At 39.8% G+C, this 22,519-nt stretch overlaps 1 protein-coding gene across 2 annotated transcripts in view; it reads right to left on the reverse strand.

Moving 5' to 3' along the window:
* Positions 1 to 22,519, reverse strand: part of BTBD7 (BTB domain containing 7) — an 89,568-nt gene that overhangs the window by 8,681 nt on the left and 58,368 nt on the right. For both annotated transcript variants that reach the window (XM_013989219.2, XM_013989220.2), the window contains exons 4-9: positions 20,511 to 20,719; positions 17,882 to 17,957; positions 12,988 to 13,148; positions 8,457 to 8,600; positions 6,137 to 6,326; positions 2,502 to 2,680 (exon numbers count right to left, since the gene is read on the reverse strand). In XM_013989219.2, coding sequence (XP_013844673.1) covers positions 2,502 to 2,680; positions 6,137 to 6,326; positions 8,457 to 8,600; positions 12,988 to 13,148; positions 17,882 to 17,957; positions 20,511 to 20,719 — 959 coding nt within the window. The remainder of the gene's footprint in view (positions 1 to 2,501; positions 2,681 to 6,136; positions 6,327 to 8,456; positions 8,601 to 12,987; positions 13,149 to 17,881; positions 17,958 to 20,510; positions 20,720 to 22,519) is intronic.

Genomic DNA, 22,519 nt, shown 5'->3' on the forward strand with positions numbered 1-22,519 from the left:
ACAACATATTTTCCTGGGCCAGAAGCCTATGGAAAAACGCAGCTATCAAGGACAGCTGCATGACTGAATATTTCAGAAAGGGGTCAGTAATCTCTCGCAAGGTGATGTGAAAACAGGAAATAAAAACCTATCTCAAATATGTCTTTGCTAAGAAAATTACTATTAAAAATTAAAAGAGGAGTTCCTGCTGTGGTTCATTGGTTGATGAACCTGACTAGTATCCACAAAGACTTGGGTTCGATCCCTGGCATTGCTAAGTGGGTTAAGGATCTGGTGTTGCTGTGGCTGTGGTGGTGTAGGCTAGTGGCTGCAGCTCTGATTTGACCCCTAGCCTGGGAACTTCCATATGCCATGGGTGCAGCCCTAAAAAGACAAAAAAAAAAAAAAAAAAAAAGCTGGGTGGGGGGGGGGGAGAAAAAGGCATAAAAGGGAGGCTCTTCTCTAGAACTTTTTTTTTTTTTTGGTCTTTTTCTAGGGCCACACCCATGGCATATGGAGGTTCCCAGGCTAGTGGTCTAATAGAAGCTGAGGCCACCAGCCACCAGCCACAGCCACAGCCACCTGGGATCCGAGCCTCATCTGTGACCTACACCATAGCTCATGGCAATGCTGGATTCTTAACCCACTGAGCAAGACCAGGGATCGAACCGTAACCTCATAGTTCATAGTCAGATTCGTTAACCACTGAGCCATGATGGGAACTCCTCCTAGAACTTTCTGATAAAACATCTGTATGCTTTCAGTTTGAAATAAATATTACAAAATACTATTCCTCACCTATCATATTGGAACAAGTTTGGTTAATATTTTGATAAACATTATATGGGAATACTTAAATTATACAATGTATACAATTTTTTTGTTTGTTATGTTTTGCTTTTTAGGGTTGCCTGCAGCATAAGGAGGTTCCCAGGCTAGGGGTCTAATTGGAGCTACAGCTGCCGGCCAACGCCACAGCCACAGTAACATCATATCTGATCCTTGTCTGCGACCTACACCACGGCTCATGGCAACATCATATCCTTAACCCACTGAGCGAGGCCAGGGATCGAACTGGCAACCTCATGGTTCCTAGTCGGATTCATTTCCGCTGTGCCAAGATGGGAACTCCTAAAATGTATACAATTTAAGATTCAAATTAAGATACAATTTAGAATGGCAAAGAGAGTAGATATAAACAGTAACAAGACTATTTCAGGGATGGAAACCACAGTAAAAACTGAAAATCAAGAACCTACAAATGACCTGCTCCTTGCCTAAGGGAACCATGCCATGTTTCCCTTTGAAAACTCAGGCTAAACTCTGCAGTCAGTGGCAAGAAAACAATTCAAACGCTTGACCAGATGAAATTAAATTTTACTTTAGGCTCTGCTTTAGTTGCTGTGAAGACTACTTTACATATTTTACAAAAAAACAAACTACTGTTTTTGTACCAAATAATTGTTAGAAATGGGTTTCTTCCTGCTAGTTCAAAAAAAAAAAAAAAAAAGCACTCATTCCTTGATTCTAAGAGTTTGAACCATCATGCAAAAAAATTTTTATAAGGGGGAGGAGAGAGCGAAAAAGAAGGGCATCTGGAAGATCTGCTAAGTGTGCAGCAGGCCCAAACTTAAAATCTAAGACCGAACAGGGAGAGAAAGCATTGGAGGCTCAGAACTTTCTACCTTCTCTTCCACCTCTGTTGGGGTACATGCCACGAGCTTTAGCAGTCACCACCTATTTGCTTATTATGTACAAAAGATGCAGCTGTTCTACATACAGCAACTCTTAGCTCCACAACAATTATTTTACAGGTAAGCTTAGAGTAGTTAAGCGACTTGGTCCAAGTTAACCAATTGGTAAGCAGCAGAAGCAGGACATAAACCCAGTTCTCACTCCAGAGTGTGGGTCCCTTCCACCCTTCCACACTACCTCTCACCAGGGGCTTTCAGGTCATCCAAGGCACCAGGGGCACCGAGAGAGCCCATACAAAGAAAGAGACACATGCTAGAGGGCTCCTGAGAATGTCTAAACTCACAGTCAAGCCTCCTTATTTCTTTTTCTAAGGTACAAAACTGAGTATATAGAATCAGAGAATACAAATTGCAAATTTTAAAATACAACAAATAGGAGTTCCTGTCATGGCGCAATGGTGAACGAATCCGACTAGGAACCATGAGGTTGCAGGTTCAATCCCTGGCCTTGCTCAGTGGGTTAAGGATCCGGAGTTGTGTGAGCTGTGGTGTAGGTCCCAGACTCGGCTTGGATCCCATGTTGCTGTGGCTCTGGTGTAGGCTGGTGGCTATAGCTTTGATTAGACCTCTAGCCTGGGAACCTCCATACGCCGCGGAAAGCGGCCCTAGAAAAGGCAAAAGGACAAAAAATAAAATAAAATAAAATAAAATACAACAAATAACACAAACATCACAAAAATCCAAAAGAATCCCATAATATTTCCATTATTAATAACTGACAATCTAACAAAGATTCCCTATTTTAAACAGTCTAATGCTGCTTCCCACCTGCAAGAGCTCTGCAGCAGCATCTGCAAGCCCGAACTCTCTCAATACTCGAATCTGAATTTCATAGCTGACTGTGGCGCCTTCCCCACAGTTAAGCGCGTAGGCCCTCTGCACCTGCTCAGTGTGTCGGAGCTCCTGCAGACGTCTGACCATGTCTTTCATAATGAGGAGACGAGGAACTGGAAGAACACAAATGGTTTATAGGCACAATACCTGAGCTACATAAAAGACCTATGCCAAAGACCATCTGGTGAATATAACAAAAAAATCATGTGCTTTTAATCAGAATCGTCTCATAAATTTTTGACAGTATTTTAATTTCCTAGAAAGGTAGTAACTTATACACATCTAATTATTTTTAAGGTTTTAAATTTCACCGTGCCCAAAACCAAACAGCTCTTGAACTGCATAATTAGTTTACAACCTAAATGAAATTTTACTTGCATATATAGATATTGTCTTCTGAATCTTAGGATATTTCAAAAGTCTTTTAAATATATTTACTCTTTTATTCAAATAATTTTCTGAGTTCTGACTATGCACCAGAAATTCAACTCAGGTACCAGGTGCACAGAACAAAAGATGTGAGTCCTTTTCTTACGAAGCTCTGGTTTCAGAGAAGTAAACTATGTAAATCAGTACAGGACAGGGCCATAAAGGATCACAGAGAGAAATACGCAAAGGGCTTTGGGATTGGAGGAAGGGGTCTCCCATCCAGACTGGAGGTGGGCAGGGAAGGCTTCCCAGACAAGGTGAACCCTGAATGGAGTCCTGAAGAACGAGAGAAATCTAGGCAGATGAAAAAAAGTACAGCAGAGGCTTTCTGACCAGAAGGACCAGGCATGTGTAAAAGTGAGAGATAACACGACACAAGCAGATGGCATAGAGAGTAGAACTGATGGTTCAGAGGTGCAAGTAGGGTGGCTGTGGTGTAGGCCGGCAGCTGTAGCTCCGATTTCACCCCTAGCCTGGGAACTTCATATGCTGCAGGAGTGGCCCTAAAAACGAAAAAAATTAAAAAATAAAGATTAAAAAAAAAAAAAACCCAACAAAGGTACAAGCAGGGGGAGCATTAGGAGAGAGGGCTAGAACGATGAGTGGGGGCAGATCATGAATAATGCTTTAAGTCACGATAAGGAATTTAATTTGTATCTTGTGTATAACAGGTAGTCACCTGGGCGGGGGAAGGAGAGGATCAGGTTTGTGTAATAAGTACACTCTGAGGGCAGTGTAAAGCAGGGGCTGGCTAACCATGGCCTGTAAGGTAAATCTTGTCTGCCGCCTGTTTCTGTAAATACATTTTACCAGCTCACAGACACACTCATTTAGGTAATGCCTATGGCTGCTTCTGGCCTACAAAAGCAAAGTTAAGCAGTTAGTAGTTACAATAGAGACTGCATAGCCCACAAAGGCTAAAAATATTTACTATCTAGCCCTTCACAGAAGATGTTTGCTGAGCTGACATAAAGGCCAGAAGGGGAACAAGGTAACAGGCAGGAATACGGGTCCTGAACTAAGGCTGCAGCACAGGGTTGGAAAAGAGAGGACAGTCTATAAATATCTATGAGACAAAATGCCTACAGTGAACACTGATGATTATTTTTGGGGAAAGAGGAGCTATTGGTCACTGAGTGCTTACTTTGTGCCAAACTCCTAAGCCTATCATTCACAGTTTTTCCTTAAGTTTTCACAACAACCCTAGAAAGGAGATAGTATCCCCCCTTTGCAGGGAAGTAAATATCTTGTCAAAGGTGTACAATAAAGTGGCAGAGCAAAGACATGAGCCACAGATTCTTCTCAATAAGCTAGATACCTATTAGTGTGGTAGGCAAGGAAGAGAGAATCAGGATGACACTAGCATAGGGCAACGTTTCATTAAATAAAAGAAAGACAAGTCCTATTGTCCTGAGCATACTTAATAGTGAATGTTCTTTGAGCCTTTGAGATTCAGTTCTAAGATTAAATCACGCTGTTATTCAATTGGATTAACTAAAGCCGAGACTATACATGCTAATTACCAAAACTTCAAAATCTGCACAATGCAGCTACAGAAATATTTCTCTTCATACTGTTATCTAATGTATACTTTATTAAATAAACACAGAGATCTAATCTGATGAGGCAACAACTGATCAGATATTAATCCCAGAATAAAATAAATGTGTTCCATTAAAAGCTCTGTCATTATGTCTTTTACTTATCCTTAAGTGAAACAGACATATAAGCAAAAAATGCATGGCATCATTTCCAGTAATGATTTGATTTTTTTTTTTTTTTTGAATCTTGCAATGGTAATTGGCAAAAGCTATACTTTTCTGACCTCCAGATCTCTGTAGATTTTCTCACCTTAGAAATGGACATGACAGCCCTTTGGTTAAGGTCAGTACTGACTGAGACTCAGATGCTTTTGGACATGACAATTATACCTTTATCTATGGCCAATTCCCTCAAAGTCATAAGACTGCATTACAATAAAATTCAAAAAGCAGATCTTGGGAAACTGGATCTCTAGAAACAATGGTAATCACATTTTGGGGGGACATAGCTAGACCTGAAGATTCAAGTTTATACTACTCTCCCCAAAGGTCTTATAATGTGAGATATACCATATGGTTATGAAAAATCTGAGTTTCTCTAAACCAGTGGTCAACAGAAAACAATTTTATCCTACAACGCACATTTGGCAATGTCTAAAAACATAAAAATATTTCCACAAGGCTGCCACAAAGGGGTGTGTGTGTGTGTGTGTGTGTGTACATGTACATGAGCACACACATGTACCACTGGTATCTAGTAAGTTCAGGCCAGGGGTACTGCTGAATACCCTCAATGCAAAGGAAAGGGTCATCTAGCTCTAACTGTCAAGAGAGCCAAGGCTGAGAAGCCCTGGGCTGAGCTGGAAAACTGTATACACTTGCTACTGTAAAATAAAATACAAAACAAAAAACCGAGTTTATACAAAGAGAATGGATATATGTAATGTATAACAATTACTTTGTGGTACAGCAGAAATCATCACAATTTTGTAAAACAACTATACTTCAGTAAAACTTTAAAAAATGAAAAAAAATTGAGCTTATGAGTACTTCATTTTTTAAAAATCATGGCCATACCTGTGGCATATGGAAATTCCCGGACCAAAGACTGAATCCAAGCTGTAGCTGCAGCAACACCAGATCCTTTAACCCACTGCACGGGGCCGGGGATTGAACCCATGCCTCCGCAGCAACCTGAGCTGCTGCAGTTGGATTCCTTTTTTTTGGTCTTTTTATGGCCACACCTGAAACATATGGAAGTTCCCAGGCTAGGGGTCAAATCCGAGCTGCAGCTGCCAGCCTACACCACAGCCATGGCAATGCCAGATCCTTAACCCACCAAGCAAGGCCAGGGATCAAACCCTAGTCCTCATGGATCCTGGTTGGGTTTGTTACCGCTGAGCCATGATGGGAACTCCTACAGTTGGATTCTTACCTCACTGCACCAAAGCAGGATCTCCTATAAATCCTTATTTTTTTAATGAGAACAAACCTTAATGGTATTAGAAGGTGGAAAGAATTGGCAATATATAAAAGGGTTACAAAAATTATCAATTATTGATTTAAATATAAATGCCCGACACAAAGCTACTGCCTTACCTGGGATTTCATTTGCTACAACTGAGGGAGGGCTTGACTGGTTGCTGCTGATCTGCTGGTGGCTGATCATGTGACAGCACTGTGGCACGGCATTACTGACCATGTAGAGCGTGTCTGGCACATTGGACATTCTAACCATTCGCAAACGCACAAGATCTGTTTGCTCCACCATCATTTCATCTAGCACCGACTGAAACAACAATTCAGTATTAATAGAATTAGTCAATCCTTCACTTCGTTAGTAACATCACATTTAGAGAAAGATTACTGCCATCATCATATAAAAAGGGAATTTACTATTTCCAGTGCATGGTGATTAAAATTAGTGGTGGAAGGAGAAAATACTCCAACTTCTTTCATTTTTCCTACTTTTTTTTTTTTGTTTTTAGGGCTGCACCCACGGCATACGGAGGTTCCCAGGCTAGGGGTCGAATCAGAGCTATAGCTGCCAGCCTACACCACAGCCAAAACAACACAGGGTCCAAGCCACGTCTGCAACTTTTACACCACAGCTCATGACAATGCTGGATTCTTAACCCACTTAGTGAGGCCAGGGATCCAACCTGCAACCCCATGGTTTCTAGTTGGATTTGTCTCTGCTGCACCACAACAGGAACTCCCCTACTGCTTTAATTTTAAACAATCTTTTTGAAGCACCTTTGAAAAGAAATAATCATTTTCTGAAAAGTTGCTTTTAATTGAAGTATTTGAAATTTGAAGACAGGATATAAAGTTAATCAGAAGTAAATTACATATAAAGTTACTAAAAAAAAAAAAAGGCTGCATGGACTAAATATCAGAGCCAACAAGAAATGATCAAAATACAAAATATGTAAGATTGATATTAAATTCAACAGACCTATATATAAACCCAATTGTTAAATAAGTTTCAGATGAACCTATCTCAGCAAACTGCAGAACAGCCAAAATGATAAAACGTAAAAACATTTTCCACATTTACTGGGGCATTTATCTACTTAGGCACAGGTACAGCCACCCTGAGAAACAGGGATGCTCCAGGAGGATCGTCTGATCAGCTTAATGCTATACCATTTTGAGATAGAGCAGAAGGAAGGATACGTCTAGTTTATCACAAACCTTTTATCACCAGACTCAACCTTCCATAGAGGCCTCAACTGACTGACTTTAAGCGCTGAACTTATTTCAGAAAGGCCAGACCCAACCTTCTGCTTTTTTCCTGTTTTACAACTAGCTGAAGTGTCAATGACTCAATAAAAAGTAGATTATCAACCTAGTCAATAAAATAAACCTCTCACAAATCCTTTCATATATGTATCTTTTTTTTTTTTTTTGGTCTTTTTGCCATTTTCTTGGGCCGCTCCCTCGGCATATGGAGGTTCCCAGGCTAGGGGTTGAACTGGAGCTGTAGCTGCCAGCCTACGCCAGAGCCACAGCAACGCGGGATCCGAGCCGAGTTTTTGACCTACACCACAGCTCACGGCAACGCTGGATCCTTAACCCACTGAGCAAGGCCAGGGATCGAACCAGCAACCCCATGGTTCCTAGTCGGATTCGTTAACCACTGCGCCACGACGGGAACTCCCACATGTGTATCTTAAGCTGCGAAGTCCAACAATAAAAATGAGAGATATTTTAAGGTAATTATGTTTCTATACCCAAACATATTGTTTTGCTTGTTAATTCTATTTCATTAAGCTTAATGGTGATTTCTGACTTTCAAAGACCATCAGTCTCCTCAAAAGGTCACCCCAAAGTTCTTATGGCTGAACATATCAAATAAAAATTTCAATGTTTCATTTTCCATTTGGAGAGTTCTTTATGTTAAAATGTACACAATGCCAACTTTTTACTAAATAGGCCTAAGATTCTGTCTTGGTTTGTACACTTATTCTAAAACTAAACACAATTCCCAACAGTCAGCCACTACAGAAATACGTTACAAGAAGTCATGGCATTTTTTTTAGTTTACAAAAGGAAGAAGATATGTGTGCAATTGTCTCTCAAACATTTTTCCCACTCTGAAGATCTGTAAGATACTGATGATCATTTCAGGAAAATGACAATTTTTTCCCAAGCTAACAATTTGCAAGAAAAACCAAGATGAGAAAAATGTAAAATACAATTTAACATGACCTAAGTTATGAAAAGAAATACATGACTGATAATTAAACATTTAGGAAAACTATTTTGGTGAGAAATCAAACTAGAATTTGCTTTCACTTTCACTATTACTGGACAGTTAGGCTATTTCCAAATATTTAAATAATACTACAATAAATATCTTTGTGTTTATAGTTTGTAATAAAGTAGCCTAGTATCTTAAAATGGTTTTTATTACCTTTGCTTCTTCCACATAGGGAGAGAACAGTCGAGGACGAACATATATTCCAGCATTTTTCTGTCGTAACCAGGCATTTGACTTTCCACTTTCTGTTGTAGGAAGCATATCTGATGGAGGAGTACTAATCAAGCCTCTTTTCATCTTGAAAAAAAATTATTTTTCAGATAGAGATTTGTGTAGCACTGCAATATTACTAAGATAAAAATAATTATACCTATAAATCAAAATGTTTAAACTTTACCACTTAAACACAAATTTAGGAATGTATACTTCAGGAGTTCCCTCATGGTTCAGAAGGTTAAGGACCCATTGTCACTGCTGTGGCTCTGGCTACAGCTGTGGTGTGGGCTTGATTCCTGGCCTGGAAACTTCTGCATGCCATGAGCATGGCAAAAAAAAAAAACCAAAAAACAAAAAACAACAACAACTGGAGTTCCCGTCGTGGCTCAGTGGTTAACGAATCCAACTAGGAACCATGAGGTTGTGGGTTCGATCCCTGGCCTTGCTCAGTGGGTTAACGATCTGGCGTTGCCGTGAGCTGTGGTGTAGGTTGCTGAGGTGGCTTGGATCCTGAGCTGCTGTGGCTCTGGTGCAGGCCAGTGGCTACAGCTCCGATTCGACCCCTAGCATGGGAACCTTCATATGCCATGGGAGCGGCCCAAGAAATAGCAAAAAGACAAAAAAAAAACCAAAACAAAACAAACAAAAAACAACAACCAAAAAAACCCCAAAAAACTTCAAATGTTTAATAACATTTAAAGGATTCTGGAAGCCATAAAAAGCTACCATAATTTCCCATTTTCTCTAAGTAGAGAAATGCTGTTTTAAAAACAAGAGCTATATATTAATTAAAAATAAGAAGTCAGACTAACTTTCAGAACTCCTTTCTTTTTGGTCATGCCAACAGCATGTGAAAGATCTCAGGCCAGGGATTGAACCCACACCACAGCAGTGACAAATCAAGATCCTTAACATGCTAGGTCCCTAGGGAACTCCCTCAGAACTCTTTTTTTTTTTTTTTTTTTTGGCTTTTTAGGGCTGCACCCACAGCATATGAAAGTTCTCAGGCTAGGGGTCAAATCAGAGCTGCAGCTGCTGGTCACAGCCACAGCAACGCAAGATCTGAGCCACATCTGTGACCTAATGCACAGCTCACAGCAAAGTCAGATACTTAACCCACTGAGCAGGGCCAGGGATTGAACCTAAATCTGAATAGATACTAGTCGGAGTTGTTACTGCTGAGTCACAATAGGAATTCCCTCAGAATTCTAAATGAGAACCAATTTTTGTTTTTTTCCTTACTTATCTAGGAATTGATTCCTCCCTCCTCCACAAGACAAAAGAAGCACATTCCTGGGCCTTTATCTTTAGTATGAAGATACAGATAGTCTGCATGGTGGTTACATACAGGCAGGGGCTCTAGTGGAAGGAGAACCTGGCTCAAGCCCTAATGCTCCTTTTCACAGACATGCAACCACAGACATCTCTTTTTAGCTGGGCCTTACCTCAGGGCCCCTAGATAGCCCTGGAGATGGGACACTTCAGACAACTAACCAAACATGGTGGCCCCACTGTTTTCACATCTTTTTTAGGAGAATATAAATCAAGTACTTAGAGCCCAAGAGGTGGATGTGAGATTAAATGAAGGTAAGGAAGATAAAAAGCACTTGGCACCGTCCTCAGCATACACAAAAACAGCATTAGGGTTAACAGCCATTGTTAGCAAACTTTTACTGGGGATTTATGTGTTAGGCATGGAATTATATTTAATAAATTAAATACTGTGAATATTAAATGAAAGTTCTAAAATACTTCTCTAAACTAAATTCAGGGATCAATTTGGTTTGAGTCTTAGGTTCTAAGTAGAACCAAATTTTGTTTCCCCAGTATTACTCCTTTAAATATAATAAACATCTAATTGCTGTGTTAAAATTATTTTTAACTATTAAAATATAGCATTAGACGTATTTTGAAAATAGGAAAAAACCTCACAACTCTAGTTTGTTATAACTGTAATAATGTTGATATATTTCCTTTCAGTCTTTTTCAAATGAATTTTTACCTAAATTTATAATACATAAAAATACACATTTTGGGAGTTCCTGCTGGGGCACAGTGGAAACGAATCTGACTAGGAACCATGAGGTTTCAGGTTTGATGCCTGGCCTTGTTCAGTGGGCTAAGGATGCGGCACTGCTGTGAGCTAGGGTATAGGTTGCAGACACGGCTCAGATCCTGCGTTGCTGTGGTGTAGGCTGGCAGCTGTAGCTCTGATTCAACCCCTAGCCTGGGAACCTCCATATGCCACAGATGTATAAAAAGACAGCCCTAAAAAGACAAAAAAAAAAAACCAAACAAACAAACAAAGAAAAAAAACCCAAAACAAAACAAAAAAAGAACACATTTTGGGTCCTTCTTTTTAAAATTATATATTATTACTTTGTTGCTACATTAGTCTTACAACCATTGTTCAAGGCAGCAAAATATTCTGTTGAGTAGTCATGCCATAGATTATTTTCCCTGTTATTAGGCATTTAGCCTATTTCTAAAAAATTTTTTTTCTTTTTAGGGCCACACCTGCAGCACATGGAAGTTCCTGGGCCAGGGGTCAAATTGGAGCAGCACTGGATCTGAGGCGCAGCTCGTGGCAACGCCAAATCCTTAATCCACCAAGTGAGGCCAGGGATTGTATTCGTATCTTCAAACAATCTGTTGGGTTCTTAACCTGCTGAGCCACAACAGGAACTCCAACTTCCAAAGAGTAGAGTTAATGACACTTCCGCTATATGACAGTAATATTATTTCAAAAATTACTGACCTGGTACATGAAGAAATAACCTTTATTTTGCTTTCTTTGGTGTGTGTGTGATTACCAGTGAGTCTGAACATTTTTCTAACCTGAGACTCCATAAATATTTAATTTCATTCTTCTAGTTTTTCCATGTTTCAACTTAATGTTTAATTCTTCAGTCTAACAGAGATCACTTCTGTGTGTAAGTGAAATGAGGGTGAACTTTAAGCACATTTCCTCCTTCTTCCACTGATGCATTAGTGCAGTACAACACTGATTTGTGACAGCCTGTTTATTATATGTTTAATTCTTATATTAATTAGGATCTTTTTCTGGGCTATTTTGTCTTCTCTATTATACCAGCATCAGAGATTAAATGTTAGAGTTTTAAAACTTATTTTGCATTATGAAAGATTATCCCTTCTTAATTATGTTCTTTTTAGAGATTTTTTTTTTTTTTTTTTTTTTTGCTGCACCATGGCTCATGAAAATTCCCAGGCCAGGGAATCAACCCTCATTGCACTTGCAGCCCACACCACAGCTGAGGCAATGCTAGATCCTTAACTACTGCGCCATATGGGGATTTCATTTTTTAGAGAACTTTCACAAAATTCTTATCAGTTTTTTTCCAGATGACTTTTATAATGTTTCTGTGCAGCTGAAAAAAATTATGATGTTTATAACATTGAAATTATAAACCAATATGTGAAGAGTATTTATTTTTCCCATCCATTAATTCAAGCAATTTTTTTTTTTTTTTTTGTCTTTTGTCTTTTGTTGTTGTTGTTGTTGTTGTTGCTATTTCTTGGGCCGCTCCCGCGGCATATGGAGGTTCCCAGGCTAGGGGTCGAATCGGAGCTGTAGCCACCGGCCTACGCCAGAGGCACAGCAACGCAGGATCCGAGCCGCGTCTGCAACCTACACCACAGCTCACGGCAACGCCAGATCGTTAACCCACTGAGCAAGGGCAGGGACCGAACCCGCAACCTCATGGTTCCTAGTCGGATTCGTTAACCACTGTGCCACGATGGGAACTCCTCAAGCAATTTTAATACTCTAAAAAATTATGAAAGTAACATGATCAGTTAGCTCTTTGTTTTTTTTTTTGCTCTTCAGGGCCACACCCTTGGCATATAGAAGTTCCCAGGCTAGGGGATGAATCGGAGCTGCAGATGCACAGCCACAGCAACACAGAATCTGAGCCGTGTCTGCAACCTACACCATGGCTCACAGCAATGGCCGATCCTTAACCCACTGAGTAAGGCCAGGGATTGAACCTGCATTCTCATGGATACTACTCAGATTTGTTTCTGCTGTGCCACAACGGGAACTCCAGTTCTATCAATTTTTGACTGAAATACAATCATAAGATTCATTCACCCCTTTTACATTGAACTAATCTTCTCTCTTGCTCTTTGATTTACTGCTGTCCTTAAAGAGTCTCCAAAGGTAATTTCTACCCTCCCCTTTTAAAGTACACCGATAAATGGCTAGATTAACTCCCCTACAAACTACCCTTTTGCAAAAGTAAGACTGATATAACCACTAAACTCTCATCCACCAAACATCTGTGCCATGTGCCATACTGGGGACCCAACGTAGCACAGGACAGACCTCTGCCTTTGTTCTCAGGGAATTTAGTTTCTCGATACTCCATTAGTAGAAATTATTTACAATGATTAAAGAGAGACATTTTCTTTTCATGAAAGGGATAAATGAAGAAAGAAAGACACTTACTGCATCACTTAGGATTTCACTGTTTATAGGTAAGATGTGTTCAATTCGCACAAAAGGTAAGAGAGAAGAAAGGATCTCTCTAAGCTCTTCGATGTCCAGGTCTCGTCTTTTCACACCTCTCTTGTTCACACTATGAGCAGTGCCACTCAGTAAGTTTGGCTCTATGACAGAGACAGAAAATGAGAAGTCTCCAACCAAATCGAAATTTTCAGAGAAAGGCTTTTTTTCTTCTCTAGCACACTTCCGGCAACACTTTGTATACTTAAGTACATCTGCTTTAAAAAGGATTATAAATTATTTTTATGTTCTAATACGTTTTCTTTTTCTTTCCTTTTTTTTTTTTTTGGTTGCTTTTTAAGGCTGCACTCACGGCATATGGAAGTTCCCAGGCTAGGGATCAAATTGGAGCTTCAACTGCTGGCCTACACCACAGCCACAGCTACATGGAATCCAAGCCTCATCTGCGACCCATACCACAGCTCACAGCAATGCTAGGTCCTTAACCGAATAGCAAGGCCAGGGATCAAACCCGCATCCCCATGGATTATAGCTGGGTGCGTTGCTGCTGAGTCACAATTGGAACTCCTTAAGAAATTTTTTTGTTTTTTTTTTATGGCTGCACCCAAGACATATGGAGGTTCCCAGGCTAGGAGTCCAATCGGAGCTACAGCTGCGGGCCTACACCACAGCAGTGCAGGATCCGAGCCACATCTGTGACCTACACCAGCTCACAGCAACGTCGTACCCTTAACACACTGAGTGAGGCCAGGGATTGAACTGCAACCTCATAGTTACTAGTCAGATTCGTTTCTGCTGAGCCACAATGGAACGCCAAGAAGTTTTCTTAATAGAGATGTTCTTGGACAAAGAAAAAGCATAGTATCAATAGTACAGTAACATTCTTTACGACTGTTCTGTACTAAAGAATACAGAATTCTTTCCCACATACTAACTCAAAGGAGAAAAAAACGGCAATCTTCTAGTTATTACAGGTTATCAATATGCTCATTAGGCTACTATATGTTTAACAGCAATTTAATGAGTATCTAAAATTAAACCACCTGGTATCTTAGAGCAGCAAAACATAATGTACACTCTATTTAACTTTAAGACCTTTTTTGGGGGTGTGGGGGGGCTGCACCTGCAGCATATGGATGTTTCCAGGCAAGGGGCTGAATAGGAGCTGCAGCTCCCAGCCTATGCCACAGCCATAGCAACCCAGGATTCAAGCTGTGTCTGCGACCTAAACCACAGCTCACAGCACCACAGGATCCTTAACCCACTGAGCGGGGTGAATCTTCACAGATATTAGTCAGGTTCCTTACCACTGAGTCACAGGTGGAACTCCTAACTTTAAGATTTTTATGAGTCTCCTAAATTTCCATAATATGGGAATGTTACTGCATAAAAGCAAACCTTTTGATCGGTGAAATGTAATATATTTTCACTTTTCAGAGCAGCAAATAAATGTTTTCTTCACTGGGTACTGGAGAAAGAGGAAGATCTGAAGTACATACATGCTTTGATATTGAGGTGAGAAGGAAAATTACATAAACTGGGGACATTTTTTTTTGGCCATGCCCACAGCACGTGCAAGCTCTTGGGCCAGGGGTCAAACCTGTGCCACAGCAGTGATCCAAGCGGATGCAGTGACAACACTGGATCCATAAACTGCTGCACCACAAGAATTTGGTGAAGAGAATTCACCAAATTTGGGGATTTTTAAATCACATCTTTAAACTAGCAGACTGTATTTCTTTTTTTCTTTTTCTTTCTTTTTGCTTTTTAGGGCCACACCTGAGGCACGTGGAAGTTCCCAGGCTAGGGGTTGAATCGGAGCTGCCGGCCTATGCTACAGCCACAGCAATGCGGGATCTGAGCCAAGTCTGTGACCTACACCACAGCTCATGGCAACGATGGATTCCCTACCCACTGAGCGAGGCCAGAGATCGAACCCGCATCCTCATGGATCCTAGTTGGATTCATTTCCACCACGCCACAACGGGAACTCCCTGTATTACTTTTTCTTAAAAAAATAAATAAATAAAAATCTTATCACTCACAATATAAATAAATGCTGGATTTTCTGCAAACACTACAGGCAAAATGGTATTTTCCTTAAATCATGTGATAAAGAAAGATGGTTTTTGAGAGGCTAAGCTTTTTCTGGAGTCACTCAAAATAAAACTGTTGCCAAGTATGTGGAAAAGAGGGTTTTTTCTTTGCCTTATGATGCTTTGGCTTCAATACTTATACACTTTTTTCAAAAGTAGTTAATATTTTTTCTCAAAATAGTGTTCTGTTTTCAAATGAAGTATTACATGAAATTCCCAAAAATGGAGCAGGTAAGGGCAGAAATTGTATCCATAAAGGTGGACTGAAACAAAAGCTGCAGCCCTGGGTGTGCTTCTTCTCATTCTTGTGGAAGAGGCTTCCATTCTAACCCAGTCCGAAAACTACATTCCCTCCCCCACCCCCCGCCCACACTCACAGCATGTGCAATTTCCTAGGCAAGGAACTGAACTCAGACCATGGCAGCAACCCAAGCCACTAAAGTGACAATGCCAGATCCTTAATCCACTGAGCCACAAGAGACTCCAAAACTGTTTTAAGGGAAATTTTATTGAGGATGTTCGTTATGCGCTCCCAATAAATATGACATTTCATCTTCATCAGCTTTGTATCAACAAACAAGCCTATGATGATTACATAACAGCATATACAATCAATTCTTGTTATCTGGGATGATTTTATTCTGCAGTGCCAATGCAAACAATTAGTGAATACTGAACCACTGTTCCTAAGGGAAACTCAGGGTTAGGCTCCGGAGAACCTCTGGTCACATTTCTGTCAATCAATAAAGACGTAACTTGTTTTATCTGTTTAAAGCACCTTATTAGTATATACTGTTGATTCATTAACGATGAACCCACAGCCGACAGCACATTTGCAACTCAGGCCTGAACAAAGCTTATCTAATAACACAGATTTTCTCTAAAAGGTACATCACAGCCTTCTTGGGCTTTGGAAGGCTAGAGAGCACTAAGTATTATACTCGAAGGCCATTTTAGACAGTGAGATCAGCAGACAAACCCACAAAGATGTGAAAAACACGGCACTACACAGATTAAAGGATACTTGTTTACAGTATGAGAGCTGATATAAGAAGGCAGAGTGTCACCTTATTCCACCTTAAGCTGGAAACATGTGCTTCAGGGAACTTAAAATTTTATCACTCTGCACATTTGCAAATGGTCATGAAAATGTCATGAGTACTGGTTTGGGGATCACAAATAAATTTTAGCAAGTAGGTGAATTTGCAAATACAGAATCTGCAAATAAGGAGGATAGAGTGTTATACTAGCATTTCAAAAATGTCCCAAATTAATAGTAGTGGTTTTTACAGTTAAAAAAATGCAAATCTGAAATTGCTTTTTACAGGCCGAAATAAATTAGAAAAAAATAAAACAGGAGGACTACTTTTATTTCGTAGTGTTTGGGTAGTAGTATAAAGGGACACTATAAAAATACTTGAAGGCAGGTTCAGGTTGATTTGTTTTGTTTCCCTCCTTTTTTGGCCACACCCATGGCATATTCCTAGGCCAGGGATTGGGTCCAAGCAGTAGTTACTGCCTATGCCACAGCTGTGGCAATGCTAGATTCTTAACCCACTGTACAAGGGTCAGGATCAAACCCGTACCAACAAAGAGACAACACCAGATCCTTAACCCACTGTGCCACAGTGGGAACTCCTAAACCTGATTTTTAATATATTTTAAAATGTGGCAGGACAAGTCTAAAAAGTCTACTAAAAAATGTTGACTTGAACACATAAACAGGTGAACTTTATGGGATGTAAATTATATCTACATAAGCTGTCAATAAATAACAGGAAAGAAACCTGTATTTACTTTTTCCAATGAAAATATTTTGATTTGGTTTCACTTCATAGAAGAACACAAAGGAAAGAGCACAGATGGGTGTGCTAACCTTAGATATAAATAGAAGACTGCTAGAGAATCATATGCTTTGAGAGTTGAAAGCCCACCTTCTACATATGGTGTTTCCATCTCTGCTGCAGTATCCCCAGCTGGAGGCCATTCAAAAATATTACTTCTTGGAGTTCCCGTTGTGGCTCAGCGGAAACGAATCTGACTAGGAACCATGAGGTTGCAGGTTAGATCCCTGCCCTCGCTCAATGGGTTAAGGATCTGGCGTTGCCATGAGCTGTGGTGTAGGTAGCAGATCCAGCTCATGTTCCGCATTGCTGTGGCTGTGGCGCAGGCCAGCAGCTGTAGCTCTGATTTGACCCCTAGCCTGGGAACCTCCATATGCCACAGGTGGAGCCCTAAAAAACAAATAATTAAATAAACAACAAAAATACTTCTCCTTGTTCCTTCCACAAAAGTTTAAAATAAATAAAAAATATGCTTTATTTGGAGTCATATTTTTTTATTGAAGTAAAATTCATATAACATAAAATTCACCATTTTAACTATTTTAAGGTACACAATTTAGGGGCTTTTAGTACATCTACAATGTTGTTAACCATCATCACTATCTGATTCTAGAACATTTTCTTCAACAATGTGCTTTTTGTAACACAAATGAAAATCATCATCAAATGAAAAATTTCACTGTAATACTCTCATAAATTAGTCAACATATATTACTGCACACACAAATAACACTGAGTATTCTTTTAAAGTTGCAAAATTAAAATTTCTGTTAGATTTATTCTAACAAAGTATACTCTCTGCTATAGGATTTTTCCCACTGTAAAGATTTCTATTTTCACCAGGCAACAGTGGCTACCATCAAGACTGACGTGCAGCATGCACTTCAGTAACTTTTGGGAAACACTAATAGTTGCAAGCTAGTTTTCTGAGCTTACCTCTGTCTGCTATTCTCTTCATTAATTGATGCTCACCCCATTTAATCAGATATTTAAGGATATCTTGTTCACTTGCCTATAATAAAAAATGGTTTATATTTATTTTAGTGAAATCAGATAGATATTTAATCTCATTAACGACTTTTTCTAGGTCATAAAGTAAATACAATGTGCTACTTGCCACATTTCACTTTTTTCACTGGCTGTTTCAAATGTTTGAGCTAAACCCATGGTACATCAGCTGCAAATACACAAGACTTATTACATGTGCTTTTGTTCAATAACCTCACTTTTGGTGCTAATTAAATTTTTGTTCTTTTTCTTTTTTTTTTTTGTCTTTTTAGGGCTGTACCTATGGCATATGGAAGTTTCCAGGCCAGTGGTCGAATTGGAGCTACAGCTGCAGGCCTATGCCACAGCCACAGCAACACAGGAGCTGAGCCATGTCCGTGACCTATACAACTCATAGCAACACCAGATCCTTAACTCACTGAGCGAGGCCAGAGATTGAACCCTCATCCTCACAGATACTAGTTGGGTTCAATTACCACCGAGCCACGAAGGGAACTCCTTAAATTTTTGTTCTTATTTCCATCTTTAATTTTTCTTTATCCTATTTTCTTCACCTGTTTTAAATGTATCTACTACATGGTTTCTATACAGCTGCCTTAAATCCTTTTTGGGACAAGACGGAGATAAACAGGTGAAAATAAAAGTGTAAGGATGGGAGTTCCCATCGTGGCACAATGGTTAACGAATCCAACTAGGAACCATAAGGTTGCAGGTTCGGTCCCTGCCCTTGCTCAGTGGGTTAATGATCCGGCGTTGCCGTGAGCTGTGGTGTAGGTTGCAGATGCGGCTCGGATCCTGCGTTGCTGTGGCTCTGGCGGAGGCCGGTGGCTACATCTCCAATTAGACCCCTAGCCTGGGAATCTCCATATGCCGCGGGAGCGGCCCAAGAAATAGCAAAAAGACAAAAAAAAAGTGTAAGGATGTACTCTGACTGATATAAAAAACAAGTATGGAGTTCCTGTTGTCGCACAGCGGAAACAAATCTGACTAGGAACCATGAGGTTGTGTGTTCGATCCCTGGCCTCACTCAGTGAGTGGGTTAAGGATCTGGTATTGTCATGAGCTGAGCTATGGTGTAGGTCGAAGACGTCGCTTGGATCCTATGTTTCTGTGGCTGTGGTGCAGGCTGGCAGCTGTAGCTCTGATTTGACCCCTAGCCTGGGAACCTCCATATACTGTGGGTGCAGCCCTAAAAAGCAAAAACAAACAAACAAAAAACAAGTATGGCAACTTGTTTTGGCAAAAAAAACTACAATCTCCACAAAATATGCTACTGATTAGTGAAGGACACTTCAAGCACAATCTGAAAAGGCAGTGTGCCTCTCATTTCTCTGTATTTTAAAATCTTAAGGCAAATCTAGGCTCCTCTCCAATTTTTTACTTTCTAAGAAGAAATGCAAAGCTTCTAAAGACAATAATCAAGAGAACTGACAAATCCTAACTCTCATAACGCACACAGTCTGTATCAGGACAGTGAAATTAGGTTAATGAACACACATCCTAAATAAATCAAAACCAATCATGACAACATTTGTATTGCAATCAAAGCAATGTATGAAGGAAAGCACAGATGCTAACTGGATTATTTAACTCTTCACTACATTTCTGGCTGAGAATGGAAGCATTTAATAATTTTCCTTTGAATAGGAAGACATAGGAAATGGTTCAATGAGTTGATGCCTTCATAACACTAAAGCTGTTGGACAGTTTCTAGCGTAAAATTCCTATGGCCAAGCAAAGAAAAAGAAGCTTGAACATACTGTTTTTTTTATGATATTTTTAATCTATTGTTAAATTATCTAATTATAAATGACATAGAAGTCAAGGACACAACAATTTGCTTAAAACTACTTTTGATTAAAAATAAGTAGTTGACATGACTTTGGCAGGACACATACACTGAGTTTTTAAAAGCATTTGAGTAGGTCAGAAATTGAGTATTATTCTTTTCCTTTTCCTTTTTTTTTTTTAGGGCCGAACCCGTGGCATATAGAAGTTCTCAGGCTAGGGGTCCAATTGGAGCGGTACCTGCTGGCCTACACCACAGCCACAGCAATGCCAGATCTGAGCTGTGTCTGTGACCTACACCACCAGATCCTAACCCCACTGAGTAAGATCAGGGATGGAACCTGCGCCTTCATGGATGCTAGTCAGATTCATTTCCACTGAGCCACGACGGGAACTCCTGGAGTATTATTCTTAATTTGTGTTGCTTAAGTCTCAGTATCTTCTGATACTTCTCCAAAAATAAGAAACCATTATGGTGAATTTACTATTAACAGAAGCCAAGAAAATCACCAGTGGGATATGCTTCTGACCGCTCCTACTGAACAACCCCTTTGGTGTAGTTGGTTGGGACCTGGGATGGTTCGCAACGTTGAGTCAAAGCAGCGGTGTGCACAAACGGCCAGAGAGCTAGAAGGCTTTAGTTGTACACACTTGAAGAGTACATTCCTGGGTGGGCTCATCTCCCTAGATGGGAGAATAATAGAGTACAGATGGATTTCTTGGTGCACATATGAATGACAATGAATTTGAAAGGTGTATAAATGATTACCTGTAAGTAGTCAGACTGGATAGCAGTAAGCAGATGGTCTTTGCTGAGTTCATAAAAAACATCCGAAGTCATGACCTGGGAAAATTCCTCACAGAGGAAATGTAAAGCTTGTCGGTGTACCCATTTAGAGCCATATGGATGAGAGCTCCACTTGAGGATGGCAATTAAGGTATCTAATGAGATGCTTTCAGCAATGATATCCTCACAGCCTAAAAAAGAAGGCAAATACTTCTTGAGATTAATCATAAATATTACTTATTGAACAGTAGAGTGTTAAACACTATACTTAAAAGTAGCAACAGTAAACAAGAACAAGGAGATAAATAAAATCTCACAGGAATCACCAAGATTTGGTGGGATGGGGTGACAACTGGTAACTATAATAGATTATGACGTCTATAGGAAATCTGTTCTATAAAGAGAGATTCATAGAAAAAGTCAGGGAATCCTCACAATTATTTAAGAAAATAAATACCTATGGGCAACTCAACAATTTGTTTTGGACAGTATAGTGGGAAGTACTGGATCAAAGGGGAAAGAAAGAAGAGCAGGTAGAAATGATTCCTTTGTGGCAACTGTCCAGAAGAGGAAGGCTATGGACGACACCTGACTGATAAAGAGAATGCACACTAGAGACTAAGACAGGTAGGCTGTTTTCTAGGAACCTGAGGACATGTTTTTGGTATTATTCTAATTCAAAAAATACCTTGCATTGTTGATGGTTTAATTCCTCAAGATACAGACAAAATATTGCAGTTTTAGGTTCATCTAGTGAATTAAAAAGAAAGAAGTGGTTTAAGTGAAAAGGACCAGGATTCTGGTGAAAGTAACCACGGTACCTTAAGAATTCAGAGAACAGAAGAAGGAAATCTGAGGACGGTCAACTATTTTCCTTAGGAAAGAATTTCAAAAGACAAAAATAAAATATAAGTAACAGAAGATTGTGGAAGGGAAAATGGCTAAAGTTAGACAGAAATTCTTCACAAATAAGTTTACTATAATAAAAAAGAATCCTGATAATGGGGAGGGGGTCTTCAAATACCACCCACCACCACCAACAAAAATGTGGCTCAACTGGATGCTCTCTAATGAGCTCAGAACTTTAAAAGACATACTCAAAAAAGAAAGGGCAGCAATGAACCACAGAGACTTCCAAAGCTCAAAATTCTTGTGAAATCATGAAGAGCGAAAAGAGAAAAATGATGATTCCATTTGCACGTGATATATGATCATTAAAAGTCAATACAGAGTTTGTGAAAAATAATACCTCCTCCCCTTTTCTGATATGGTACCAGATAAGAAGTGTATCAGAGAGAATGGTGTAACTTGATTCTGCAAAGCATTTAACAAAACACTTTATGATATCCCTAGATTGTCAACTCCAAGGCAAGGTAGACATTAAATATAAAAATTTGTTGAATGCACATATGAGGTCTTTGCTAAGACGAAATAAGATATAGAGATAAGATGAAAAGATATAGAGTGATGACTGATAGTGGCTTTAAGAGAACCATTTGTAAGTAGCATTGATTAACTCCAGGGATGGAGGAGAGTTTCTGAGGAGTTTTTCTGTTTGTTTGTTTGTCTTTTTAGGACCGCACCCGAGGCATATGGGCCCATATGCCTCGGGTGCGGAGTCGAATTGATGCTGTAGCTGCTGGCCTATACCACAGCCATAGCAACTCAGGATGTGAGCCAGGTCTGTGACTCACACCAACACTGGATCCTTAATCCACAGAGTGAGGCCAGGGATCGAACCTGCATCCTCATGGATACCAGTCAGATTCATTTCCGCTGAGCTTCGATGGGAACTCATGTTTATTTGTTTTTTTCTTTTTTTAAAAATTTTTTCATGTTTATCAAGATTTTAGGGAGTTCTCTGGTAGCTCAGCAGGTTAAGGATCTGGGGTTTGTCACTGCTGTGGTGCTAGTTTGATCCTTGGCCCAGGAACTTTTGCATGCTGTGGGCCTGGCAAAAGAAGAGAAAAAGAAAAAAAAAAAGAATTTGA

This window comes from Sus scrofa, chromosome 7, assembly GCF_000003025.6.
Source record: "Sus scrofa isolate TJ Tabasco breed Duroc chromosome 7, Sscrofa11.1, whole genome shotgun sequence".
Classification (NCBI taxonomy): domain Eukaryota; kingdom Metazoa; phylum Chordata; class Mammalia; order Artiodactyla; family Suidae; genus Sus; species Sus scrofa.